The following is a 22154-nucleotide window of genomic DNA, read 5'->3' as shown; positions in this document are numbered from 1 at the left end:
TCCTGGAAAAAGAGAAGGAAACGGCCTCTGCCCACAGTGTGCAGGTGGCGAAGAGCTGCCCTCAACAGTTGCACGGTAGAAAAGGGACAGGTGAGCACAGACACGTGAACTAAACGTGGACATCCCACGTTTGCATCCCTGCCGCCCCTCCTGACCCTGTCGTGGACGGCACAGATCTTTACAGCTCGGGGAGCACCGAAGGGGGCAGGAGGGGGTTTCCCAAGTGTGCGATGAGGAAGCTGGGTTACACCCAACCCTGACCCCGTGGTCGGGGAATTGAGCTGGATGGGGGCAGAGGGGACGGCATAAAGACGGTGGGGAAGGGCAGGAATTCTGAGCGTGGCGCACGCCGGCAGACCCTGTGTGATGTTTATTTGTAGGTTCTCCAAGCTTGTCACAATCAGATAAGACGTGTGCCCCTTTTAAGTGACATTTCAAAGTGTGTGGAAATGTTATACAAGGAACGGTCCCTGTGGCTGCAGCAGGACAAAACCGCTCCGAGCGAAAGGTTCCTTCTGCTGGATCTGGAAGACTTGCTGTGAGGAGCTGATGGAGTCTAAGCTCAGCTTTGCGCATTCTCCACAGTATTCATTTTTAAATATCCTTCCTGGTATTTTCTGGCCAGCCCAGCTCCCAGCTCCAAGACCCAGAACAGCGATTGGATGGCTCTTTGCTTCAGTTTCTCCATCTCTGCCTGGAGAAATTGATGTTCTCGTAAGAAATGAGTGAGTTAATCCCCTAGAGGGGGACCGACACACAGTGTGAGCTATTGTTGCTGCTATAGAAATAGCACATTTTCATTTTAAAAAATCTAAAACATGGAAATAAAGATATAAAAGTCATGTGTAATCCCACCACCCTGTGTCCACCACTCTTAAAAATTTTTATTGTTCAGTCTTTTATCTAAATGTGTGTATTATATTCTACATACTCTTTGGTATATATTTTTTTAATTTAATTTAATCCGTCACGAACATCTATGCCTGTCATTGCAGTTCTTTAAAACTCATTTTAATGCTTTTATAGTCATTCATCATTTATAAATTTTTAAATCATTGGCATTGCTTCAATTACTCTTACCTGAGACAGCAAACGATTGTTTCCGGTAATTATAGCAACTGAGAAAGGAGAGGGGAAAAAATGAGTAGCGTGAGTGGGGAGCAGAGTGTATTTACACCTTAATTTTGAAAAACAAACATGGACCAAACGATGAACTAACTCCATGGCTGGATTCACTAAAGTCACTCAGGGACTTAAAATGTAAATATAAAGAAAGAAAGATAAATAGATAGTTTTTTTTTAATGGTTAATACCTGCTTTTAGGAAGACTTCCTATTTTCTGAATTTGAAGCCGTATTCAGTTTGCTTCCACTCAGAAATACAGCCTTTTCTATATTGCTAAGGTAGATATTAGATTGACAAAAATAAAAATAATTAAAACATGGTGTTTCCATGAATATGGGGGAAATGGGCATTTCGACATACAGTCGTCCCTCAGTATCCGCAAGAGGATTGGTTTCAGGACCCCCCCAGGGATACCAAAGTCCAAGGATGCTCAAGTCCCTTATCTAAAACGGTAGAGTATTAGCATATAACCTACGTAAACTCTAAATCATCTCTACATTACTTATAATACCTAATGTAACGCTATGTAAATAGCTACTGGTGGGCAGCAGAGGCAGGTTTGCTTTGGAGAACTTTCTGGAATTTTATGTATATATTTGACCTGCGGTTGGTTGAATCCACGGATGCAGAACCCGTGGATATGGAGAGCCGACTGTATCTTTATTTTACACACCTTTCTGGGGAGATGTTTAACATGGAAATAAATACATCTGTTGATAGTAGAATGAAACAAATTCTGGTAAATCACCACACATGTATTTGAAGCAGCCATTAGAAAACCGTAAAGCACGTTTATTAACGTGGAAAGGCACTTCACAATGTATTGAGTGGGGGAAAAACAGAAATTGAACAGTATTACATCATAACATTATGTTTACTATACGTGTACACAGGGGTAAACTTCAGCAGGATACGATCCAACGTGTCTGGGTGGTGGTATTCCGAATGATTTTTTTAATTTTTGCTATTGTGCATTTTCTGGGTCTTTTCCTACAAGGAAGTATTACACGGGGTAAGTTTTTAAAATGGTGAGGGAGCACCTTTGAAAGGCAAGATGGGAGGCTCATGGTTGTGACTTTCCCGCCTGCTCTCCGTCACTAGAGCAGCTCAGGGACCACCAGCATTGATTCCCCACTGCGTGGAGAAGAGTGTAGACACAGGTGACCTGTAGGGAGGTGAACGGTTGATGAGCAGACGGGCAGGGGGTGACCACAAGCGCTGGGCCCCTGCCCCTTTTAGATGGGATTTGAGAAACAGACACGGATGAATGTCCCTCTGAGCCAGGGGTGTTCTCCCCTGCCCAGTAGGTGCAGAGCTGGGGACCGAGGGGTGGGAACAGAAGGGGAGTGAGGGGGGATCGCACTGGGGGAAAGGGGCCTGCAGAGCAGCTCTGTCCCCACCCCAGGTGGGAGGTGACATTGAGATCCCAGCAGGCTCGGTCAGGTGTGCAAAACCAGCAAGCGCATCCTTGTCCAGTGGATGTGAACCTCTCTGGTCCTTGTTTCCCGGCAAGTCAGTGAGGAAAAAGCCTCAACAAAGAGCGAAAGCAATAATGGCTTTTTAGTCACCAGAGGGGATTTTTCCAGTGATCTAAACGTTGGGAATCAGATGAAAAATAGCTATTCCTCTCCCCGGCTTCTGGCTGCTGAGTGTCTCTGGTGCCGTCCTTGGGGCCTACCTGCTCCCGAGGGCTCTCCGGGGTCTGGGGGGCTGCCCGCCCTCGGGCCACGGTGACTTGCTGACCTGGGGTGTCAGCGTTTCTCCTTGTCTGTCACCTGGTTTTGCTGCTTTGCTGTTTGTCTTGCTCGGTTTCCCTAGTTCCTCCTGCACAGGTAGTTTGCCCCTCGACCACGCTCGTGCCCAGACACCAAGTCCAGCCGTGCTGGCCGGTGTGCAAACCCACCCTGTGTCCCTGGCCTTCCCCCACCCCCCCACCAAACCCGCAGCTGCTCGCTCATCCCCCAGCTCACCCCCTGTCACTCATCCCAGCAGAGTCACCAGCCTGCCCTGAGCACCGGAGATGGCGGCTGGGGGCGGGGACGTGTGGTCTCGGGGAGCCGGGGCCTCAAGTTCAGACCCTGTGCCACTGCCGTGCAGTCCCGTGACCTCACGCAGCCCCTTCCCCTCCCTGGTTCCTCGGGTCTCTGGTCTGTAGTTGGACGCAGCTTCCCCTCTTAGGGAGACTCATCATCGTAATGACCAAACGCCGACCCGGCCGACGGCCAGGCACGTGGCACTACTCAGAATGGGTGTGCCCTTCCTGGCCACACCTCAGTCCCGTCCTCAGAGGTGTGATGTCCTGAGTGGCTGAGCAGCTCCGAAGAGGCAGCACAGAACATGTCTGGGCCACTCGGAAAGGACAGAAATCAAGGAGGGACCCTGTAGGTGCTTCCCACGAGAGCAGGTGATGTAATTAAAAGTTCAGACGTGGGGAGAGGCCAGGAGGGGGAGCTCTCCGCTCCTCTGATCTTTATCTGGAGCCCCTCTTGGCAGAGGCTCCCTTGCACCCTGCATTCCCATCCCTCCCCAGACCCCCAGCTTTATGCCGTCCCATTTCACTAACCACCACGTCATGCGTTTATTTGTCTGCATCTGTGTCCGCGTAGAATGGAAGCTCCCCAAGGGCAGGGAGGGGTGTGCTCCTCACTCCAGCATCCTCGTTACACAGCCGGGTGTGCACGAGACTAGTGGAAATAGCAGGCTTTTAATTTACTGAGCAGCACTCATGGCTCATCTAAGTTTATTGTTTTGTTTTAAACAGGAAAGGTGTGTTACAGGAGGATTAACCTGACATAGATGAAGACAAATTTGAGAGGGATTTGGGAGGACAGGGTGGTCTGTGTGTCGTGATGGTCCAAGACTGGGGATTGCTGTAGAAATAAATAGGAAGGACCACAAACACCCTGCAGTCACCTAAGCAGGGCTTTTACCATCAGTAATAGCAGGAAAGCCATGGTAGAGAACAGTCACGGGAGGGAGCACAAGGCACTCTTGCCAAGAGAATTAGGTAAACGTGTACATTCTCAATGTATCAACAGGCAAATAGAACCAACTACAAAGAGCACAAGTATACAGCAGCAACTAACACAACAATGTAAAGCAATTACACTCCAATAAAGCTGTTAAAAACAACAAAAAAAGCACATGTAGTGTGATGGCATTTGTACAAATACACGCACAAATATACAGCCATCCCCCCTCATCCGAGGTTTCACTTTCCGTAGTTTCAGTTACCACGGTCAACTGTGATCCAAAAATATTTCATGGAAAATTCCAGAAATAAATGGTCAGTTTTCAATTTTGCCATGTGAGCAGTGTGATGAAATCGCTTGCCTCAGCTTCGACCGCCAGGATTTGAGTCATCCCTTTGTTCGGCGTTGCGGCCTGTTAGTCACCTAGGTTGTCATGCTGACTGTCCCAGCGCTCGTGTTCACTCACCCTGATTTTATTGATACTAAAAATGGCCCGAAAGCACCAGAGGAGTGATACTGGCAGTTTGGATGTGCCAGAGAAGCCGTGCAGTGCTTCAAGTGAAAGGTGAAAGTTAATAAGGAAAGAAAAGAAAAAAAAAGTATGCTAAGGTTGCTAGGATATACGGTAAGAGCAAATCTTTTGTCCGACACGTTGTGAAGAAGGAAAAAGAAATCCATGTTCGTTTTGCTGTCGTGCCTCAAACCCTAAATGTTACAGCCACAGTGCATACATAAGTGCTTAGTTAAGCTAGAAAAGGCATCAAATTTGTACAATAAGATATTTTGAGAGAGAGACCACATTCATATAACTTTATTATCATTTTTATAATCATAATCATATTGTTATGTTTGTTTATTTTATCATTAGTTATTGTTGTTAAACTCTTACTGTGCCTAAGTTACAAATTAAACTTTATCTTAGGTGTGTATATTTAGGAAAAATAGTACTAACAGGATTTGGTGCTCTCAGTGGTTTTGGGGTCTTGGAATGTTATCTCCCTTCAATAAGGGGAGGCCACTGTATGTTTGTTAATACATTCAATTTATCTGAAAAATACAAGCCAGGCCGTTAGCATGTGCAGAATGGCACCAGGGAAGGGACCTACTGGTCTTCAGTATTATATCACACAATTCTGTGCTACTTGGTTGCTTTTCTATAAGCGCGTATTATTTTACATTAAGATATTTTAAATAGATAATTTAAATAACTCGAGTTAAGTATGTCTCCTAAAAGAAGTATCAAGTATGTACTTCTGGGGCTTCCCTGGCGGTGCAGTGGTTAAGAATCCGCCTGCCAATGCAGGGACATGGGTTTGAGCCCTGGTCCAGGAAGATCCCACATGCCGCGGAGCAACTAAGCCCGTGAGCCACAGCTACTGAGCCCGCACACATAGAGCCCGTGCTCCGCAACAAGAGAAGCTACTGCGATGAGAAGCCCACACACCACAACGAAGAGTAGCCCCTGCTCGCTACAACTAGAGAAAGCCTGCGCACAGCAATGAAGACCCAACGCAGCCAAAAATAAATTTAAAAAAAAGAATGTACTTCGAACCATCACAGTTATTTTAAGTATTACCTAAAATCTCTTGTCACAAAATACATGAGCATTAAAATGTAAGGACAGTTTGCATTTTGGCCTAAAAATCCAACAAGGTGACCCATAATCTAAACGCAATAACGAAGCAGATGAATTTGGGAAGGAATGATCCAAAATTAGAAACCCTCCTATTCAAGAATGAAGCCATATCAGAGTCAGAAAGCATCTCCTAATTAATGAGAAATGAAGGTATTGATAATCCACACCATGTAATCTTCTGGGAAAGAGTTGAAGTTTAAAACGATGTTTTACACACAGACACACATGCATTTATTTCATAGTTGAGAAGCCATTTAAAATCGTGGTTATCATGGCCAAAGGGACAAAAATGAAACTGATAATAAATCTGACACTAAACCCATACTGCTTTGAAGAAAGCTTTTCTTGGTAGTTCTGTTTTTAAATGATTATCTGAAAAAACAGTCTGAGTAAAAATGGTCTGAACCATTCTCTATTTCAAAATAAGACTTTGTACATTATTGTCTGAGTGAAGAGCATTACCTTTGGAAGCAATTATAGGTACTGCTTACATCTTTTTTTTTTTTTTCCCACTCAGGTGCCAGTTCAACAGATTCTGACAGTGAAAGTTTAGCGTTCAAATCAAAACCTGGAGCCATGCCACAGTAAGTACCTACAATTCCATCAATTATAAGCAAAGACTGTCAACAGAATTGTGCTCTGTAATGCCACTTGTGTTGTACTCTGAAGAGGTCAGCTGATGTCAATCAAGAACCAAATGCTTGAACCTAGAACACAGTTTTTAACTTATGAATTAGAACTTTGAAATCCGCATTTCATCATCGATGTGCCAGAGTCTAACCATCCACCATGTTAGTTTCAATGACAACTAACAGGTTATAAATGTATGAAAGGAACACTTGTGTTGAGGGAAAACGTAAATGTCAGCCAAGTTATCCATACATATTAGAACATATCTAATTAGGCCAGAAATGGGCTTCCATTTGGATGAAGTCTATTTCTAGTTAGATCTTGTCATGAAAATCTCAAAATTTAGGTTTTCCTACGAAGACCCACAATGTTAGTATCTTAATCATTTTGCAAAAATAAAGTAAAATTGTTCCCATCCTCCCTGGGAGCAACGACTGCCACCGCGTTTGTCCTGCCTGCCGTTCGCTGCAGAAGATCTGAGGAGGCATGAAGAATACCAATGTCCAGGATCCACCACCAGAGAGCTGGCATCTGGGTTGGGCCCTCAGATTTAAAGGATTTTATTCTGCATTTGTGAATCCAAGCAGTTGTGAATTTTGCCATGTGGCTGACAGTGTCTTGGCGCCCTGACCCTGTGTCAGGCCTGAGCGTCTGAGGTGGGAGAGCCGAGTTCAGGACATTGGACCACCAGAGACCTCCCGGCTCCACGTAATATCAAACAGCAGAAGCTCTCCCAGAGATCTCCATCTCAATGCTAAGACCCAGCTCCATCAAAGACCAGCAAGCTACAGTTCTGGACACCCTATGCCAAAAAACTAGCAAGACAGGAACACAGCCCCACCCATTAGAAGAGAGGCTGCTTAAAATCATAACAAGGTCACAGACACCCCAAAACACACCACTGGATGCAGTCCTGCCCACCAGAAACACAAGATCCAGCCTTATCCACCAGAACACAGGCACCAGTCCCCTCCACGAGGAAACCTACACAACCTACTGAACCAACCTTAGCCACTGGGAGCAGACACCAAAAACAACAGGAACTACAAACCTGCAACCTGCGTAAAGGAGACCCCAAACACAGTAAGTTAAGCAAAATGAGAAGACAGAGAAACAGACAGCCAATGAAGGAGCAAGGTAAAAACCTACCAGACCAAAAAAATGACGAGGAAATGGGCAGTCTACCTGAAAAAAAATTCAGGATAATGATAGTAAAGATGATTCAAAATCTTGGAAATAGAATGGAGGAAACACAAGAAACGTTTAACAAGGGCCTAGAAGAACTAAAGAGCAAACAAACAATGATGGACAACACAATGAATGAAATTAAAAATTCTCTGGAAGGAATCAATAGCAGAATAACTGAGGCAGAAGAACGGATAAGTGACCTGGAAGATAGATTAGTGGAAATAACAACTGCAGAGCAGAATAAAGGGAAAAGAATGAAAAGAATTGAGGACAGTCTTGGAGACCTCTGGGACAACATTAAATGCACCAACATTTGAATTATAGGGGTCCCAGGAGAAGAAGGAAAAAGAAAGGGACTGAGAAAATGTATGAAGAGATTATAGTGGAAAACTTGCCTAATATGGGAAAAGAAAGAGTCAAGTCCAGGAAGCACAGAGAGTCCCATACAGGATAAATCCAAGGAGAAACAAACCAAGACACACATTAATCAAACTATCAAAAATTAAATAGAAAAAATATTAAAAGCAGCAAGGGAAAAACAACAAAAAACATACAAGGGAATCCCCATAAGATTAACAGCTGATCTTTCAGCAAGAACTCTGCAAGCCAGAAGGGAGTGGCAAGACATATTTAAGGTGATGAAAGGGAAAAACCTACAACCAAGATTACTCTACCCAGCAAGGATCTCATTCAGATTTGATAGAGAAATTAAACCTTTTACAGACAAGCAAAAGCTAAGAGAATTCAGCACCACCAAACCAGCTTTATAACAAATGCTAAAGGAAGTTCTCTAGGCAGGAAACACAAGAGAAGGAAAAGACCTACAAAAACAAACTCAAAACAATTAAGAAAATGGTAATAGGATCATACATATGAATAATTACCTTAAATGTAAATGGATTAAATGCTCCAGTCAAAAGACATAAACTGGCTGAATGAATACGAAAACAAGACCCACATATATGCTCTCTACAAGAGACCCACTTCAGCCCTAGGGACACATACAGACTGAAAGTGAGGGGATGGAAAAAGATATTCCATGCAAATGGAAATCAAAAGAAAGCTGGAGGAGCAATTCTCATACCAGACAGAATAGACTTTAAAATAAAGACTATTAGAAGAGACAAAGAAGGACACTACATAATGATCAAGGGATCAATCCAAGAAGAAGATACAACAATTGTAAATATTTATGCACCCAACATAGGAGCACCCCAATACATAAGGCAAATGCTAACAGCCCTAAAAGGGGAAGTTGGCAGTAACACAATCATAGTAGGGGACTTTAACACCCCACTTTCACCAATGGACAGATCATCCATAGTGAAAATAAATAAGGAAACACAGCTTTAAATGATACATTAAACAAGACTGACTTAATATTTATAGGTATTCCATCCAAAAAAACCAGAATACACTTTCTTCTCAAGTGCTCACAGAACATTCTTCAGGATAGATCATATCTTGGGTCACACATCAAGCCTTGGTGAATTTAAGAAAATTGAAATCGTATCAAGTATTTTTCTGACCACAACACTATGAGACTAGATATCAATTACAGGAAAAAATCAGTAAAAAATACAAACACATGAAGACTAAACCATATACTACTAAATAACCAAGAGATCACTGAAGAAATCAAAGAGGAAATCAAAACATACCTAGAAACAAATGATAATTAAAACACGATGACCCAAAACCTATGGGATGCAGCAAAAGCAGTTCTAAGAGGGAAGTTTAGAGCAATACAATCCTACCTCAAGAAACAAGAAACATCTCAAACAACCTAACCTTACCCCTAAAGCAATTAGAGAAAGAAGAATTAAAAAAACCCCAAAGTTAGCAGAAGGAACTAAATCATAAAGATCAGATCAGAAATAAATGAAAAAGAAATGAAGGAAACAATAGCAAAGATCCATAAAAGTAAAAGCTGGTTGTTTGAGAAGATAAACAAAATTGATAAACCATTAGCCAGACTCATCAAGAAAAAGGAAAAAAATCAATAGAATTAGAAATGAAAAAGGAGAAGTAACAACTGACACTGCAGAACTACAAAGGATCATAGATTACTACAAGCAACTATATGCCAATAAAATGGACAGCCTGGAAGAAATGGACAAATTCTTAGAAAAGCACAACCTTCAGAGACTGAACCAGGAAGAAATAGAAAATTTAAACAGACCAATCACAAGCACTGAAATTGAGACTGTGATTAAAAATCTTTCAACAAACAAAAGCCCAGGACCAGATGGCTTCACAGGCGAATTCTGTCAAACATTTAGAGAAGAGCTAACACCGATCCTTCTCAAACTCTTCCCAAATATCGCAGAGGGAGGAACACTCCCAAACTCATTCTACGAGGCCACCATCACCCTAATACCAAAACCAGGCAAACATGCCACAAAGAAAGAAAACTACAGGCCAATATCACTGATGAACATAGATGCAAAAATCCTCAACAAAATACTAGCAAACAGAATCCAACAGCACATTAAACGGATCATACACCATGATCAAGTGGGGTTTATTCCAGGAATGCAAGGATTCTTCAATATATGCAAATCAATCAACGTGATACACCATATTAACAAATTGAAGGAGAAAAACCATATGATCATCTCAATTGATGCAGAGAAAGCTTTTGACAAAATTCAACACCCATTTATGATCAAAACCCTGCAGAAAGTAGGCATAGAGGGAACTTTCCTCAACATAATAAAGGCCATATATGACAAACCCACAGCCAACAGCATCCTCAATGGTGAAAAACTGAAAGCATTTCCACCAAGATCAGGAACAAGACAAGATTGCCCACTCTCACCACTCTTACTCAACATAGTTTTGGAAGTTTTAGCCACAGCAATCAGAGAAGAAAAGGAAATAAAAGGAATCCAAATCGGAAAAGAAGAAGTAAAGCTGTCACTCTTTGCAGATGACATGATACTATACATAGAGAATCCTAAAGATGCTACCAGAAAACTACTAGAGCTAATCAACGAATTTGGTAAAGTAACAGGATACAAAATTAATGCACAAAAATCTCTTGCATTCCTATACACTAAGGATGAAAAATCTGAAAGAGCAATTAAGGAAACACTCCCATTTACCACTGCAACAAAAAGAATAAAATACCTAGGAATAAACCTACCTAAGGAGGCAAAAGACCTTATGCAGAAAACTATAAGTCACTGATGAAAGAAATTAAAGATGTTACAAACAGTTGGAGAGATACACCATGTTCTTGGATTGGAAGAATCAACATCGTGAAAATGACTATACTACCCAGAGCAATCCATAGGTTCATTGCAATCCCTGTCAAACTACCAATGGCATTTTTCACAGAGCTAGAACAAAAAATTTCACAATTTGTATGGAAACAAAAAAGATCCTGAATAGCCAAACCAATCTTGAGAAAGAAAAACGGAGTTGGAGGAATCAGGCTCCCTGACTTCAGACTCTACTACAGAGCTACAGTAATCAAGATAGTATGGTACTGGCACAGAAAGAGAAATATAGATCAATGGAACAGGATAGAAAGCCCAGAGATGAACCCATGCACATATGGCCACTTTATTTTTGGTAAAGGAGGCAAGAATATACAATGGAGAAAAGACAGTTTCTTCAATAAGTGGTGCTGGGAAAACTGGACAACTACATGTAAAAGAATGAAATTAGAGCACTCCCTAACACCATACACAAAAATACACTCAAAATGGATTAAAGACCTAAATGTAAGGCCAGACACTATCAAACTCTTAGAGGAAAACATAGGCAGAACACTCTATCACATCAATCACAGCAAGATCCTTTTTGACCCACCTCCTAGAGAAATGGAAATAAAAACAAAAATAAACAAATGGGACCTAACTAAACTTAAAAGCCTTTGCACAGCAAAGGAAACCATAAACAAGATGAAAAGACAACCCTCACAATGGGAGAAAATATTTGCAAATGAAGCAACTGACAAAGGATTAATGTCCAAGATTTACAAGCAGCTCATGCAGCTCAATATCAAAAAAACAAACAACCCAATCCAAAAATGGACAGAAGACCTAACTAGACATTTCCACAAAGAAGATATACAGATTGCCAACAAACACATGAAAGAATGCTCAACATTACCCATCATTAGCGAAATGCAAATCAAAACTACAATGAGGTATCAGCTCACACCCCTCAGAATGGCCATCATCAAAAAATCTACAAACAATAAGTGCTGGAGAGGGTGTGGAGAAAAGGGAACTCTCTTGCACTGTTGGTGGGAATGTAAATTGATACAGTCACTATGGAGACCAGTATGGAGGTTCCTTAGAAAACTAAAATTAGGGCTTCCCTGGTGGCGCAGTGGTTGAGGGTCCGCCTGCCAGTGCAGGGGACGTGGGTTTGTGCCCCGGGCTGGGAGGATCCCACGTGCTGTGGAGCGGCTGGGCCCGTGAGCCATGGCCGCTGAGCCTGCGCGTCCGGATCCTGTGCATCGCAACGGGAGAGGCCACAACAGTGAGAGGCCCACGTACCGCAAAAAAAAAACAAAAAACTAAAATTAGAACTAGCATACCACCCAGCAATCCCACTCCTGGGCATATGCCCTGAGAAAACCATAATTCAAAGAGTCATGTACCACAGTGTTCACTGCAGCTATATTTAAAATAGCCAGGACATGGAAGCGACAGATGAATAGATAAAGAAGATGTGTCACGTATATACAGTGGAATATTACTCAGCCATAAAAAGAAACGAAATTGAGCTATTTATAGTGAGGTGGATGGACCTAGAGACTGTCATGCACAGTGAAGTAAGTCAGAAAGAGAAAAATAAATACCGTATGCTAACATATATATATGGAATCTAAAAAAAAAAAAGGTTTTGAAGAATCTAGGGGCAGGACGGGAATAAAGACGCAGACGTAGAGAATGGACTTGAGGACACGGGGAGGGGGAAGGGTAAGCTGGGACAAAGTGAGAGAGTCTCATGGACTTATACACACCACCAAATGTAAAATAGCTAGCTAGTGGGAAGCAGCCGCATAGCACAGGGAGATCAGCTTGGTGCTTTGTGACCACCTAGAGGGGAGGGATAGGGAGGGTGGGAAGGAGACGCAAGAGGGAGGAGTTATAGGGATAGCTGATTCACTTCGTTATACAGCAGAAACTAACACACCATTGTAAAGCAGTTATACTCCAATAAAGATGTTTTTTAAAAATAAAAAATAAAGTAAAATCTACCGAAATTTTGTAGAAAACTCCATGGACATCGAGATCGTGGTAATACATTTCATTGATTTGCTAGTATATACATAATAATTATAGCCATTTAACATCCAATAGTCACTGAATATTCATGTTAAAGGGATCTTTTTTGTTTTTAAACATCTTTATTGGGGTATAATTGCTTTACAATGGTGTGTTAGTTTCTGCTTTATAACAAAGTGAATCAAAAGGGATCTTAATAAGATCACATACTCTGCCACCTGTGCATCCAGTCAGTTATCTCAGGTTTAGTGAAGTGACACGAGTCGCTTGAGATTACACAGCCCATGACTTAGCAAAATTGGGCCTGGAAACAAGTCTTAAGTTTTATGCACCAAAGCAAAAATTCCAAGATACTCTTGACTTTACACAGTGAGAAGCCAGAACAAAGAACAGCTGCTAGACTGAAAATAGCCAATGAGAACTCTGCATTAAATATAGAACCCCCAACCCTACACGTTTTACGTATCTGCTTAGTGTTAGAGACTGACCTTTTTCCAAGTATTTTCTTTTCTCTTAGGATTTCCAGTTCAGTAATTTCAGCTCTCTGGTAAGAGCTGAGATACATAGTTACATGCGCTATTTTTCCTTTTTCTGTGTGTTTAGTTTACTAATGTCTAGGGCCATCTGTGCCTATACTGACCACCGCTATTCTAACTGTAGGTCGTGGGTCCTGATGTCGGAAGCACTTACAGTTGAAGCGGGTTGAGTAGACATAAAGAAACTGGGCTATTCTGTGGAAATGTTTCAAAGAATACTTCCTGCTTAAAAAATTCTGAGTGAACCCTTGGCCCCTTATCTTCCAGGGCTCAGAAGAAAACAACTTCCGTTTCCTTGACGATAGGATCATCATCTCCAAAGACAGGGGTGACCACAGCCGTGATTCAGCCACTGTCTGTCCCTGTTCAACAGGTAAGTGTTCCACAGCCTACAAGGAGTCAAACTCACTGAAGAATATAACTAGTACTCCCTTGAAATATTTTCTAAGTGGACACAGAACTGGGAGATAAGAAAATGGTAAATAAAGTTCTTCCTTTTAATGCACTAAAAATAATCTCTAATCAAAGACATGCCACAGGGGCTCCCTGGTGGCGCAGTGGTTGAGAGTCCGCCTGACGATTCAGGGGACACGGGTTTGTGCCCCGGTCCGGGAGGATCCCACATGCCGCGGAGCGGCTGGGCCCGTGAGTCATGGCCGCTGAGCCTGCGAGTCCGGAGCCTGTGCTCCGCAGCAGGAGAGGCCACAGCAGTGAGAGGCCCGCGTACCGCAAAAAAAAGAAAAAAAAAAAAAGACATGCCACCGATAAATCAATATCTGCATTTCCTTTGGGAATTTCTCTTTCTAGCAGGCAATACTCTGATAAAATGGCATCTGTTTTAGCTATTACTGTTGGATTCTCCCCGTATGTGCCACCTTCTGTGTAGCCAAATTCATTAGCTCCTTTAAAACAAAGTAGAAGACTAGAAAAGTCCACCTGCCGACAAAAGTTTTCCCGTCCTCTAAGAGCTAAACAGATAATACAGAAAAAAATTCGCATTCCTTCCCTTCACCATGCAGTTTTATCCTGCTTTTTTATTTCATTGTAAGACTGCTTTATCCAAGAAAGAAAAGCAGTAGAAATGACTGGAAAGTCATTGTAGTAAGTTTACTTTGCAAAACACAAACATGAAGGTTTTTTTAATGTAAAAGATTAAAATCTAGATGTTTCTGAATCAACCGTGATACTTTGTGCTGTGACGAGTATCTTCAAACCCAACACTTTTGAAATGTGAACTCATTCCTACCTCCTAAGTGTGTCTAAGGAACAGCCGTGTGCCCTCCAGGTACTGGGCACCCATGCGTATTTTAGAAATTCTAGTATGTGACTCACTCTGTGATGTGTAGCGTACACAGCCAGTGAAGAAAACACATCTGAGATCATAAACTGGAAAAGAACCAACCAGTAGAAGTTACTCAGCGATGGCACGTATAGTAGATATTTCCTTTAAACCCCTAACCCAGAGTGGACTTTACAGAAATAGTTGTGATTAAGGCAGTGGACTCCTTTTAGTGTTTGATATTTAAGTATTGGTAAGTATGTAATGAATGCTAGGCCCTGTCAGCGGCCGTGCTGTCACCCACACGGGTCCCTCTTGGGCACCGTCCCAGTAACGCCAGGTCATAGAGCCCATCTTTTCAGCGGTTCGTATGTTCCAAGTGTGACCCATGTGCCTCTGCTTTTCAGGCTCCCAGCCCCACCTCGTGCCTCTGCCGGCCAGATGGACCCACAGCTGCCTGCTTCCCGCCTGTTTTCACCAAGGTCTGGCATCTGTGCGTCTCATTCAGTGGGTCTGCTCTGGGCCTTAGGTTCCATTCCCCTGTGGCTTCGTGGAGCAGTGTTTAAAAATTACAACGAGTGGATGAGTAGGCTCTTTTCATGGTTACCTTTGGGCTGAGTAGATATTTGTTGCGTAGCTGCTGTGTGACCGTAATTTGTAAAGGGTCTGAGAGAGGTGGCCCTGCTCACGTTGGACCTGACAGAGCTCAGAATAGACTGGGAAACAGTACAAGAAACAACACAAAATGCTGTGTAGGGAACTGGGAGAACCGGCAAGTTTTATAGACATTTTTTTAAAAAACTGACTAATTTTCAGTTTGTCCAAGTTGGTGTTTTGTGTTGCCAAGCTGATGACATGCATTTCATTGGTCAACTGTTCAGCTCAGAAATGGTCCCATGTAGTATTTCTTCTCTGTTTCCTACCCCCCTTTTTGAGAAAGTTATAAACTTTATTTTTTTTTATTGGAGTGTAGTTGATTTACAGTGTTGTGTTAGTTTTAGGTGTACAGCAAAGTGATTCTGTTATACATAGACTTTTTTTCAGATTCTTTTCCCTTATAAGTTATTACAAAGTATTGAGTATAGTTCACTGTGTCATATAGTAGGTCCTCGTTGTCTGTCTCTTACACATTATAGTGTGTTCATGTCAATCCCAAACTCCTAATTTATCCCCCCTCCTTTCCCCTTTGGTAATCATAAGTTTTCTATGTCTGTGGGTCTGTTTCTGTTTTGTATATAAGTTCATTGTGTCATTTTTTTTTTTTGAAAGACATTTTAAAAGGCACAAGGGAGAGGTGCACCATGCCTGTGTACCAGTACACTGTCAGAAGTCATGACCCTAGACCACTCTCTAAATTCAATGCAAATCTAGCTCAAATTCCAACAGGTTCCTTGTTTTTATTTGTGTTTGATGTTGAACTTGGCCGTTCGATTCTAAATATTTTGTGGAAGAAAAAGCGGCTCAGAGCAGCCAGGGCCCTCCTGCACAAGCAGGAGGAAATGGTGTTAGGGATCTGAGATGTCAAGACTTCGCAAGGCCAGAGCATCAGGAGAGCAGTGCTGGCTCAAGGCTAGACAAACGGACGAACGAGGCCCAGAGAGCGCCCACAAGACACCCAAGCAACCCACGGTCACTGAGCGGGGTGGGTTCTTCCAGAGGTGGGCCCCGACCTCACACTTTTCACAAAAATCAATTCCAAGTACCTAAAGACAGAAGTGAAAGCAGTTTCTATAAACCCATCATCTAAAAGCTATAAATCTGCAAGGCAGCCAAGAAGAGCATCTGAATAGTCTTCATGTAGGGAATGATTTCTCTTTCCTAAGCCAGCCTGCATCCAGCTTGCTTAAAGACCTTTTCATAAACAGGGTATTGACCGGAGGATGCAACAAATGATAATTGTTGACAGCAACACTGAAGTCGCCTCCCAGGATAAAATACCCAAAAAGAAAGAAAACAAGGCATGTCAAACCTGCCAACAACCGTGTCGGTGTAACTGCCCATGAGGTCGTCCATCCTTTGGTGCTTAGAGCAGGAGTTGTTTACGGAGGGGTGGGCACGACACGTTTACCTGTAGTTTAAGAGTTTTTCTCAAGCAGCCTCGTGAAACTAGCCGGGAAATCTGTGTTACCTGCCACACTATTGCTGGGGACACAGTTGATTTTGGAGCCAGAGCCGATCAAGCGTGTCCTGGTGGCACCAGGGAGGGGAGAGGCCCCGAGAGTTTCCTTTCCTCCCTCAGGGCCGCGGAATTCCTCCAGGGCCATGAGAGACCCTCAGTCCCAGGCACACACCCTGTTCCTTTCCCCTGCAGTGCAGTCCAGCTCCTGAGACAGAGGTTCCAGCAGCAGTGTCCCCCCTTCCCCAGAGAAAACCAGGAAGCGTTCTCTGAGCTTAATAGAAAGAAAAGCAAACCAGAATTCAGCATTTTTACAAAGCTTGAGTTTTTAAGTTGCAAACTGTAGAGTGGCCGGAGCTCAGGGCCATGTCCCCGTGCCTGCAGCTCCATGTCCTGGGTCTGGACAGTGGATGTCCCCCCGTTCTGCATGGTCGTCTTCTTCCTCACTGGCACCTGTGCCCTTTCCCTGTGGGCGGTGCCTCTCCCTGCTCTGCACTGTCCTTTGGGGGCCTGGGCTCTGGTTCCGGAGGGGATGGTGGTGACAGGGGGTGGCCTGGGCTTTGCATGTCCACTGGCGCCTCCATCCATGCTCTCCCACGTCGCTGGGAAAGGTTCCCCGGGGCTGAGCCGGAGCCGCAGAGCTGGCGGGGACAGCGGGGCTGTGAGTCACAGGGACACACATGGGGCCAGGAGAGCGGCCTGCTCCGTGTGGCGTTTCTCCCCAGAGCGGTAGACCCTCCAAGGAATCTCAGTACCAGGTGGACCTGACAACGAGAGATGCTCTTCTGTGGACCCTGAAACACCCAGGGTTCCCAGAGTCTGCCGAGTGGACGACCCTGACTGCCAAGATCAGCCTCTGAAGGTGACCCTTGGCCTCCCTTGGGGTCATCACTGTGGTTCCTACGAGCGAACCATGTTTACAGTGGCTTCTGTCAAGAGAAAAAGCTCACTCCAGGGGGGGCCAGGTGGCACACCTGGGCTAAGTGCAGAGGTTTGACTGTATAAAGTCTTTGGCATCTTCCCATTTACCACCTATGTGATATTCCAGTGTTTGAACAAAATGCATAATCCTAGGAGCAAACAAGAGTTCCCCCTGTGGTGTCTGAAGGCTCACACATGAAGAATACTTGTGCAGCATCTGTAACATGCTGTGAACACTTCCTGGACGAGCCGGGGGCGTTGATTCATCCGTCCACATAAGCTGGACCCCGTGGGCCATATCTTCCCTGCTGATCTGCTAAATTAGCGCTTTCTTGACCAATCAGAAAGTGAAAGTCATTTAAAACCAGAGATTTTCCTACAGTTAAAAATAAGGGTGGAGTAAGAATGCACTCAGAAGTAGGTAATAATCTTCACCTTTCCATTAAAAACAAAACAAAAAAAAAGACCTTAGCCACCAAAATTCTCATGAAATGCCTTCCCAGACTTCGCAGTAGACTTTTATGGTCCTGCCCGCATCATGGACTTTGAGGATTCCCACGGGGCCGGGGCACACACACTGCAGGCCAGTTGCTGCAGGGTCTGTTGTTCCCAGCACACCATTGGCTGGCGCTTCAGAAAAATGTAAAAAGCAAAAACAGAAATAGAAGAAAAAAAAAAAACCAACTTCCTGATGTGAATTTGTTTGCTTTGGGTCTCTGCATAGGTGAATTACTTGATCATATTTGACATCTTTTAAGAATTCTTCATGTCCTTTATCAGATGCGATACTCTGTAGTCAGAAGGGTAGATAGCCAGAAAGTTTCAGTGGGCCCGTGGCTAAGCGATTGCAGAGGGGAAGGGCAGAGTGCGGACACCTGGAAGGGGCCAGTTATTCCTTTAGTATTTAATAGCCAGTTTACAAGCTTCACGTCTTTGCGTCTGTGAAGCAAACGCATTTCTGGTCTGTTGGGTTGTAAACATTTATTGGGCTGGAGTTGGAGCAGGTGGCACCAGGGTGACAGCAGGGGAAGAGGCAAGGAAGGTCAGGTGGGGGAAGTGCTCCTGTCTTCTTATTTCACTCAGAATCTCCAAATGAGAAAATGCCAACCCTCATCCTGGTAAAGCGGACCCAGGAAGCTGGCGGGCAGAGGTGGTGCCCCGCGACAAGCTCAGAGCTTGGGAGACAAGTGGGGTCTCCTTGCCTTCCTGTCTGGGTCTCAGGAATCTACACTCAGATAGAGTGCGATTCTTTAAAGACGTTTGCGTTCCACCAGCTCACTCTTCAGTGTAGATAAAGGTACCCGTTACTGTAAAATTCCATGAATACTAGAGCCGTACCTTTGCAGGGTGGGCCCAGCGTTTCTGCCGACCCCATGGGAAGCCTTACTCACTTCATTACATGCAGTTAAAGGTGTTTCTCCTGAGCTGATTTTATGATGCAAAGCCTGCGTTTGCTTCTCTAAGGTTGGGAGGTGTTGCTCTCTGTTGTGAAGCTGGGTGAGACCACACCAAGGCCTTACGTGCACGGATCCTTGCATTTCAGGAGCTGCAAAGCATCTCAGCCTCCAAGGGACAGGCAGCCGTGCTGGAGTGCCGGGTCCGAGGCACGCCCCCACTGCAGGTCCAGTGGTTCCGACAAGGCAGTGAAATCCAGGACTCTCCAGACTTCCGGATCCTCCAGAAAAGTAAGGAGAGGGGCCCGTCCCACCACCCCCAGGTCTGACCAAGCCCTCTTGTCCAGCTCCAGGAGAACCGGGAAGGGCTTAGTCACTGAGATGCATGGATTTCTTCCTTCCTCCCTCCCTCCCTCCCTCCCTCCCTTCCTTCCTTCCTTCCTTCTTTCTTTGCGTTTTATTTGTTTTAATATTTAATTTAATTTTTACTTTATATTGGAAGATAGTTGATTTACAGTTTTGTGTTAGTTTCAGGTGTACAGCAAGGTGATTCAGTTATGTGTATACATATAGTCATTCTTTTTCAGAGTCTTTTCCCATGTAGAATATTACAGAATATTGAGTAGAGTTTCCTGTGCCATATAGTAGGTCCTTGTTGATGATCTATTTTATATACTGTAGTGTGAGATGCATAGATTTCTGTTCTCCGAGTGGGGAGGGCATGCAGGGTGCAGCACATTAAAGCCGCCCTGATGGAGTTTGTCTTCACCATTTCTGCAGACATGTCCTAGACAAGGTCACAGAAAAAGATGGGTAGGTTTAGTATGAACGGAAGCCCAGTCTAATACTCTGTTTTGGTTTCTTTTTTTTCTCATGTGGGAAACAGAACCTCGATCCACAGCTGAACCTGGTAAGAAGCTTTTTCTTTTTTTCTCTCTGGTAATGTATCTCTTTGGTTTCAATAGCTCTTTGTTTCCGTTTTAAAGCCATCAGCAGAACAGTGTTTTTGCAGTTCCCTGGAAATGTGAAACCTCCTTACAGACAATATCTTCTTTATCGTGGGGTCTGCACGCTGCGTTTTACATCAGGTTCTTTATTAGGGAAACATGAAGTTCCATTCAGACAAGAAGGTCAGGCTCAGTGACTGAAGGCTTTTAAAACTGTAGTCTGTTATACTCAGAAAGCAAGCTGAGCTCAAGATGAAAAAACATCCTGCTAAGATTCCAGGAGAAAAGAGTGATCTGCGGCATATTTCTGTTGACCAAAAGCCACCAACAGCTAGACCCCAGCCTGGAAATGCACCTCACGGGAAAGCAGCCCAAGGATGTCAGCAGAGTGACCACCGGGCGTCTCTCATTTATGTGCCCTGACCCATGAGCGCTTCCTCTGCTACACCAGGAGGAAAGACATCTTGCCCTGGAATTGCACATCCCTGGGCCTCGTCAGAGCCATGTGGTCCAGAAGCCCAGGTGTCCTCCCCTCCCGCCTCGCACTTCTTGTATTTTTATGGCTCCTCATAGACGAAAACGATGTTTATAAGAGAAGCAGAAATTTTTGTCCGGATGTTTCACAGTACATCCACCTCGAAGACTACTTTCTTAGTATCTTTCCCATCAGCAAAGTCACCAGTTTCACTCCCTTCTTGCCAAAGGGTGGAAAATGTGTGTCTCTGCTTCAGCATCACGCAGACCCGGCTGCACATCTCTTGGGAGCCAGACCCGGCTTGGCCTTTCCCGGGGATCGTGGTGGCTCCTGGTCAGAGAGACCGAGGCCAGTCCTGAGCCTCTTACACCCGCGCACGGGGGCCTGGAAAGCAGAGTGTGAGCCTGTTAGGGTCCAAAGCGGAAGGGATGCTGAGTGTCATCCCGAGGGAAAAACTGGAATTGATCTGACGCCTTCTTTTTTAAAATTAATTAATTTTTATTGGATTATATAGTTAATTTACAGTGTTATGTAGTTTCAGGTGTACAGCAAAGTGAATCAGTTATACACATGTATATATCTCCACTCTTTTTTAGGTTCTTTTCCCATAGAAGTCATTACAGAGTATTCATAGAGTTCCCTGTGCTATACAGTAGGGCCTTATTATCTATTATATATATACGATAGTGTGTATATGTTGATCCCAATCTCCCAGTTTATCCCTTCCCTCCCCTTACCCCCTGGTAACCGTAAGTTTGTTTTCTGTCTGTGACTCTACTTCTGTTTTGTAAATAAGTTCATTTGTACCATGTTTTTAGATTCCATATATAAGTAACATCACATGATATTTGTTTTTTTCTGACACTTCACTCAGTATGACAATCTCTAGGTCCATTCATGTTGCTGCAAATGACATTATTGTGTTCTTTTTTATGGGTGAGTAATATTCCATTGTATATAGGTGCCACATCTTCTTTATCCATTCCTCTGTCGATGGACAGTTAGGTTGCTTCCATGACCTGGCTATTGTGAATAGTGCTGCAGTGAACATTGGGGTCCATGTCTCTTTTTGAATTACGGTTTTCTCTGGATATATGCCCATAACTGGAATTGCTGGATCATATGGTAGCTGTATTTTTGGTTTTTTAAGGAACCTCTACACTGTTCTCCATAGTGGCTGTACCAGTTTACATTCCCACCAGTAATGTAGGAGGGTTCCCTTTTCTCCACACTCTCTCCAGAATTTATTGTTTGTGAGTTTTTGATGATGGCCATTCTGACCAGTGTGAGGTGATACCTCATTGTGGTTTTGACTTGCGTTTCTCTGATGATTAGTGATGTTGAGCATCTTTTCATGTGCGTATTGGCCATCCGTGTGTTATCTTTGGAGAAAGGTCTATTTAGATCTTCCTCCCATGTTTTGATTGGGTTGTTTGGTTTTCTTTTCTGTTGAGCTGCATGAGGGTTTTTTATATTTTGGAGGCTAATCCCTTGTTGTTCGCTTCATTTGCAAATATTTTCTCCCATTCCGTGGACTGTCTTTTCGTTTTGTTTATGGTTTCCTTTGCTGTGCAAAAGCTAATTGGATACCTTCTTGTTGTGAGTTACACCCAGACCCCACCGCCCACCTGTACAGTCCCCACGTCAGGTACTGTGGTCACTTTTCAAACTGTGGAAACAACACAA

At 43.8% G+C, this 22154-nt stretch overlaps 1 protein-coding gene across 1 annotated transcript in view; it reads left to right on the top strand.

The window, feature by feature from the left end:
- The window catches only part of PALLD (palladin, cytoskeletal associated protein), a 385145-nt gene that overhangs the window by 155211 nt on the left and 207780 nt on the right, over window positions 1–22154 (top strand). The window contains 5 exon segments of the mRNA XM_032634913.1: window positions 6251–6317; window positions 13604–13709; window positions 15023–15097; window positions 19196–19337; window positions 19933–19956. Coding sequence (XP_032490804.1) covers window positions 6251–6317; window positions 13604–13709; window positions 15023–15097; window positions 19196–19337; window positions 19933–19956 — 414 coding nt within the window.

This window comes from Phocoena sinus, chromosome 6 (assembly GCF_008692025.1).
Source record: "Phocoena sinus isolate mPhoSin1 chromosome 6, mPhoSin1.pri, whole genome shotgun sequence".
In the NCBI taxonomy this organism is placed as follows: domain Eukaryota; kingdom Metazoa; phylum Chordata; class Mammalia; order Artiodactyla; family Phocoenidae; genus Phocoena; species Phocoena sinus.
This window is presented reverse-complemented; position numbering and strand designations above follow the sequence as displayed.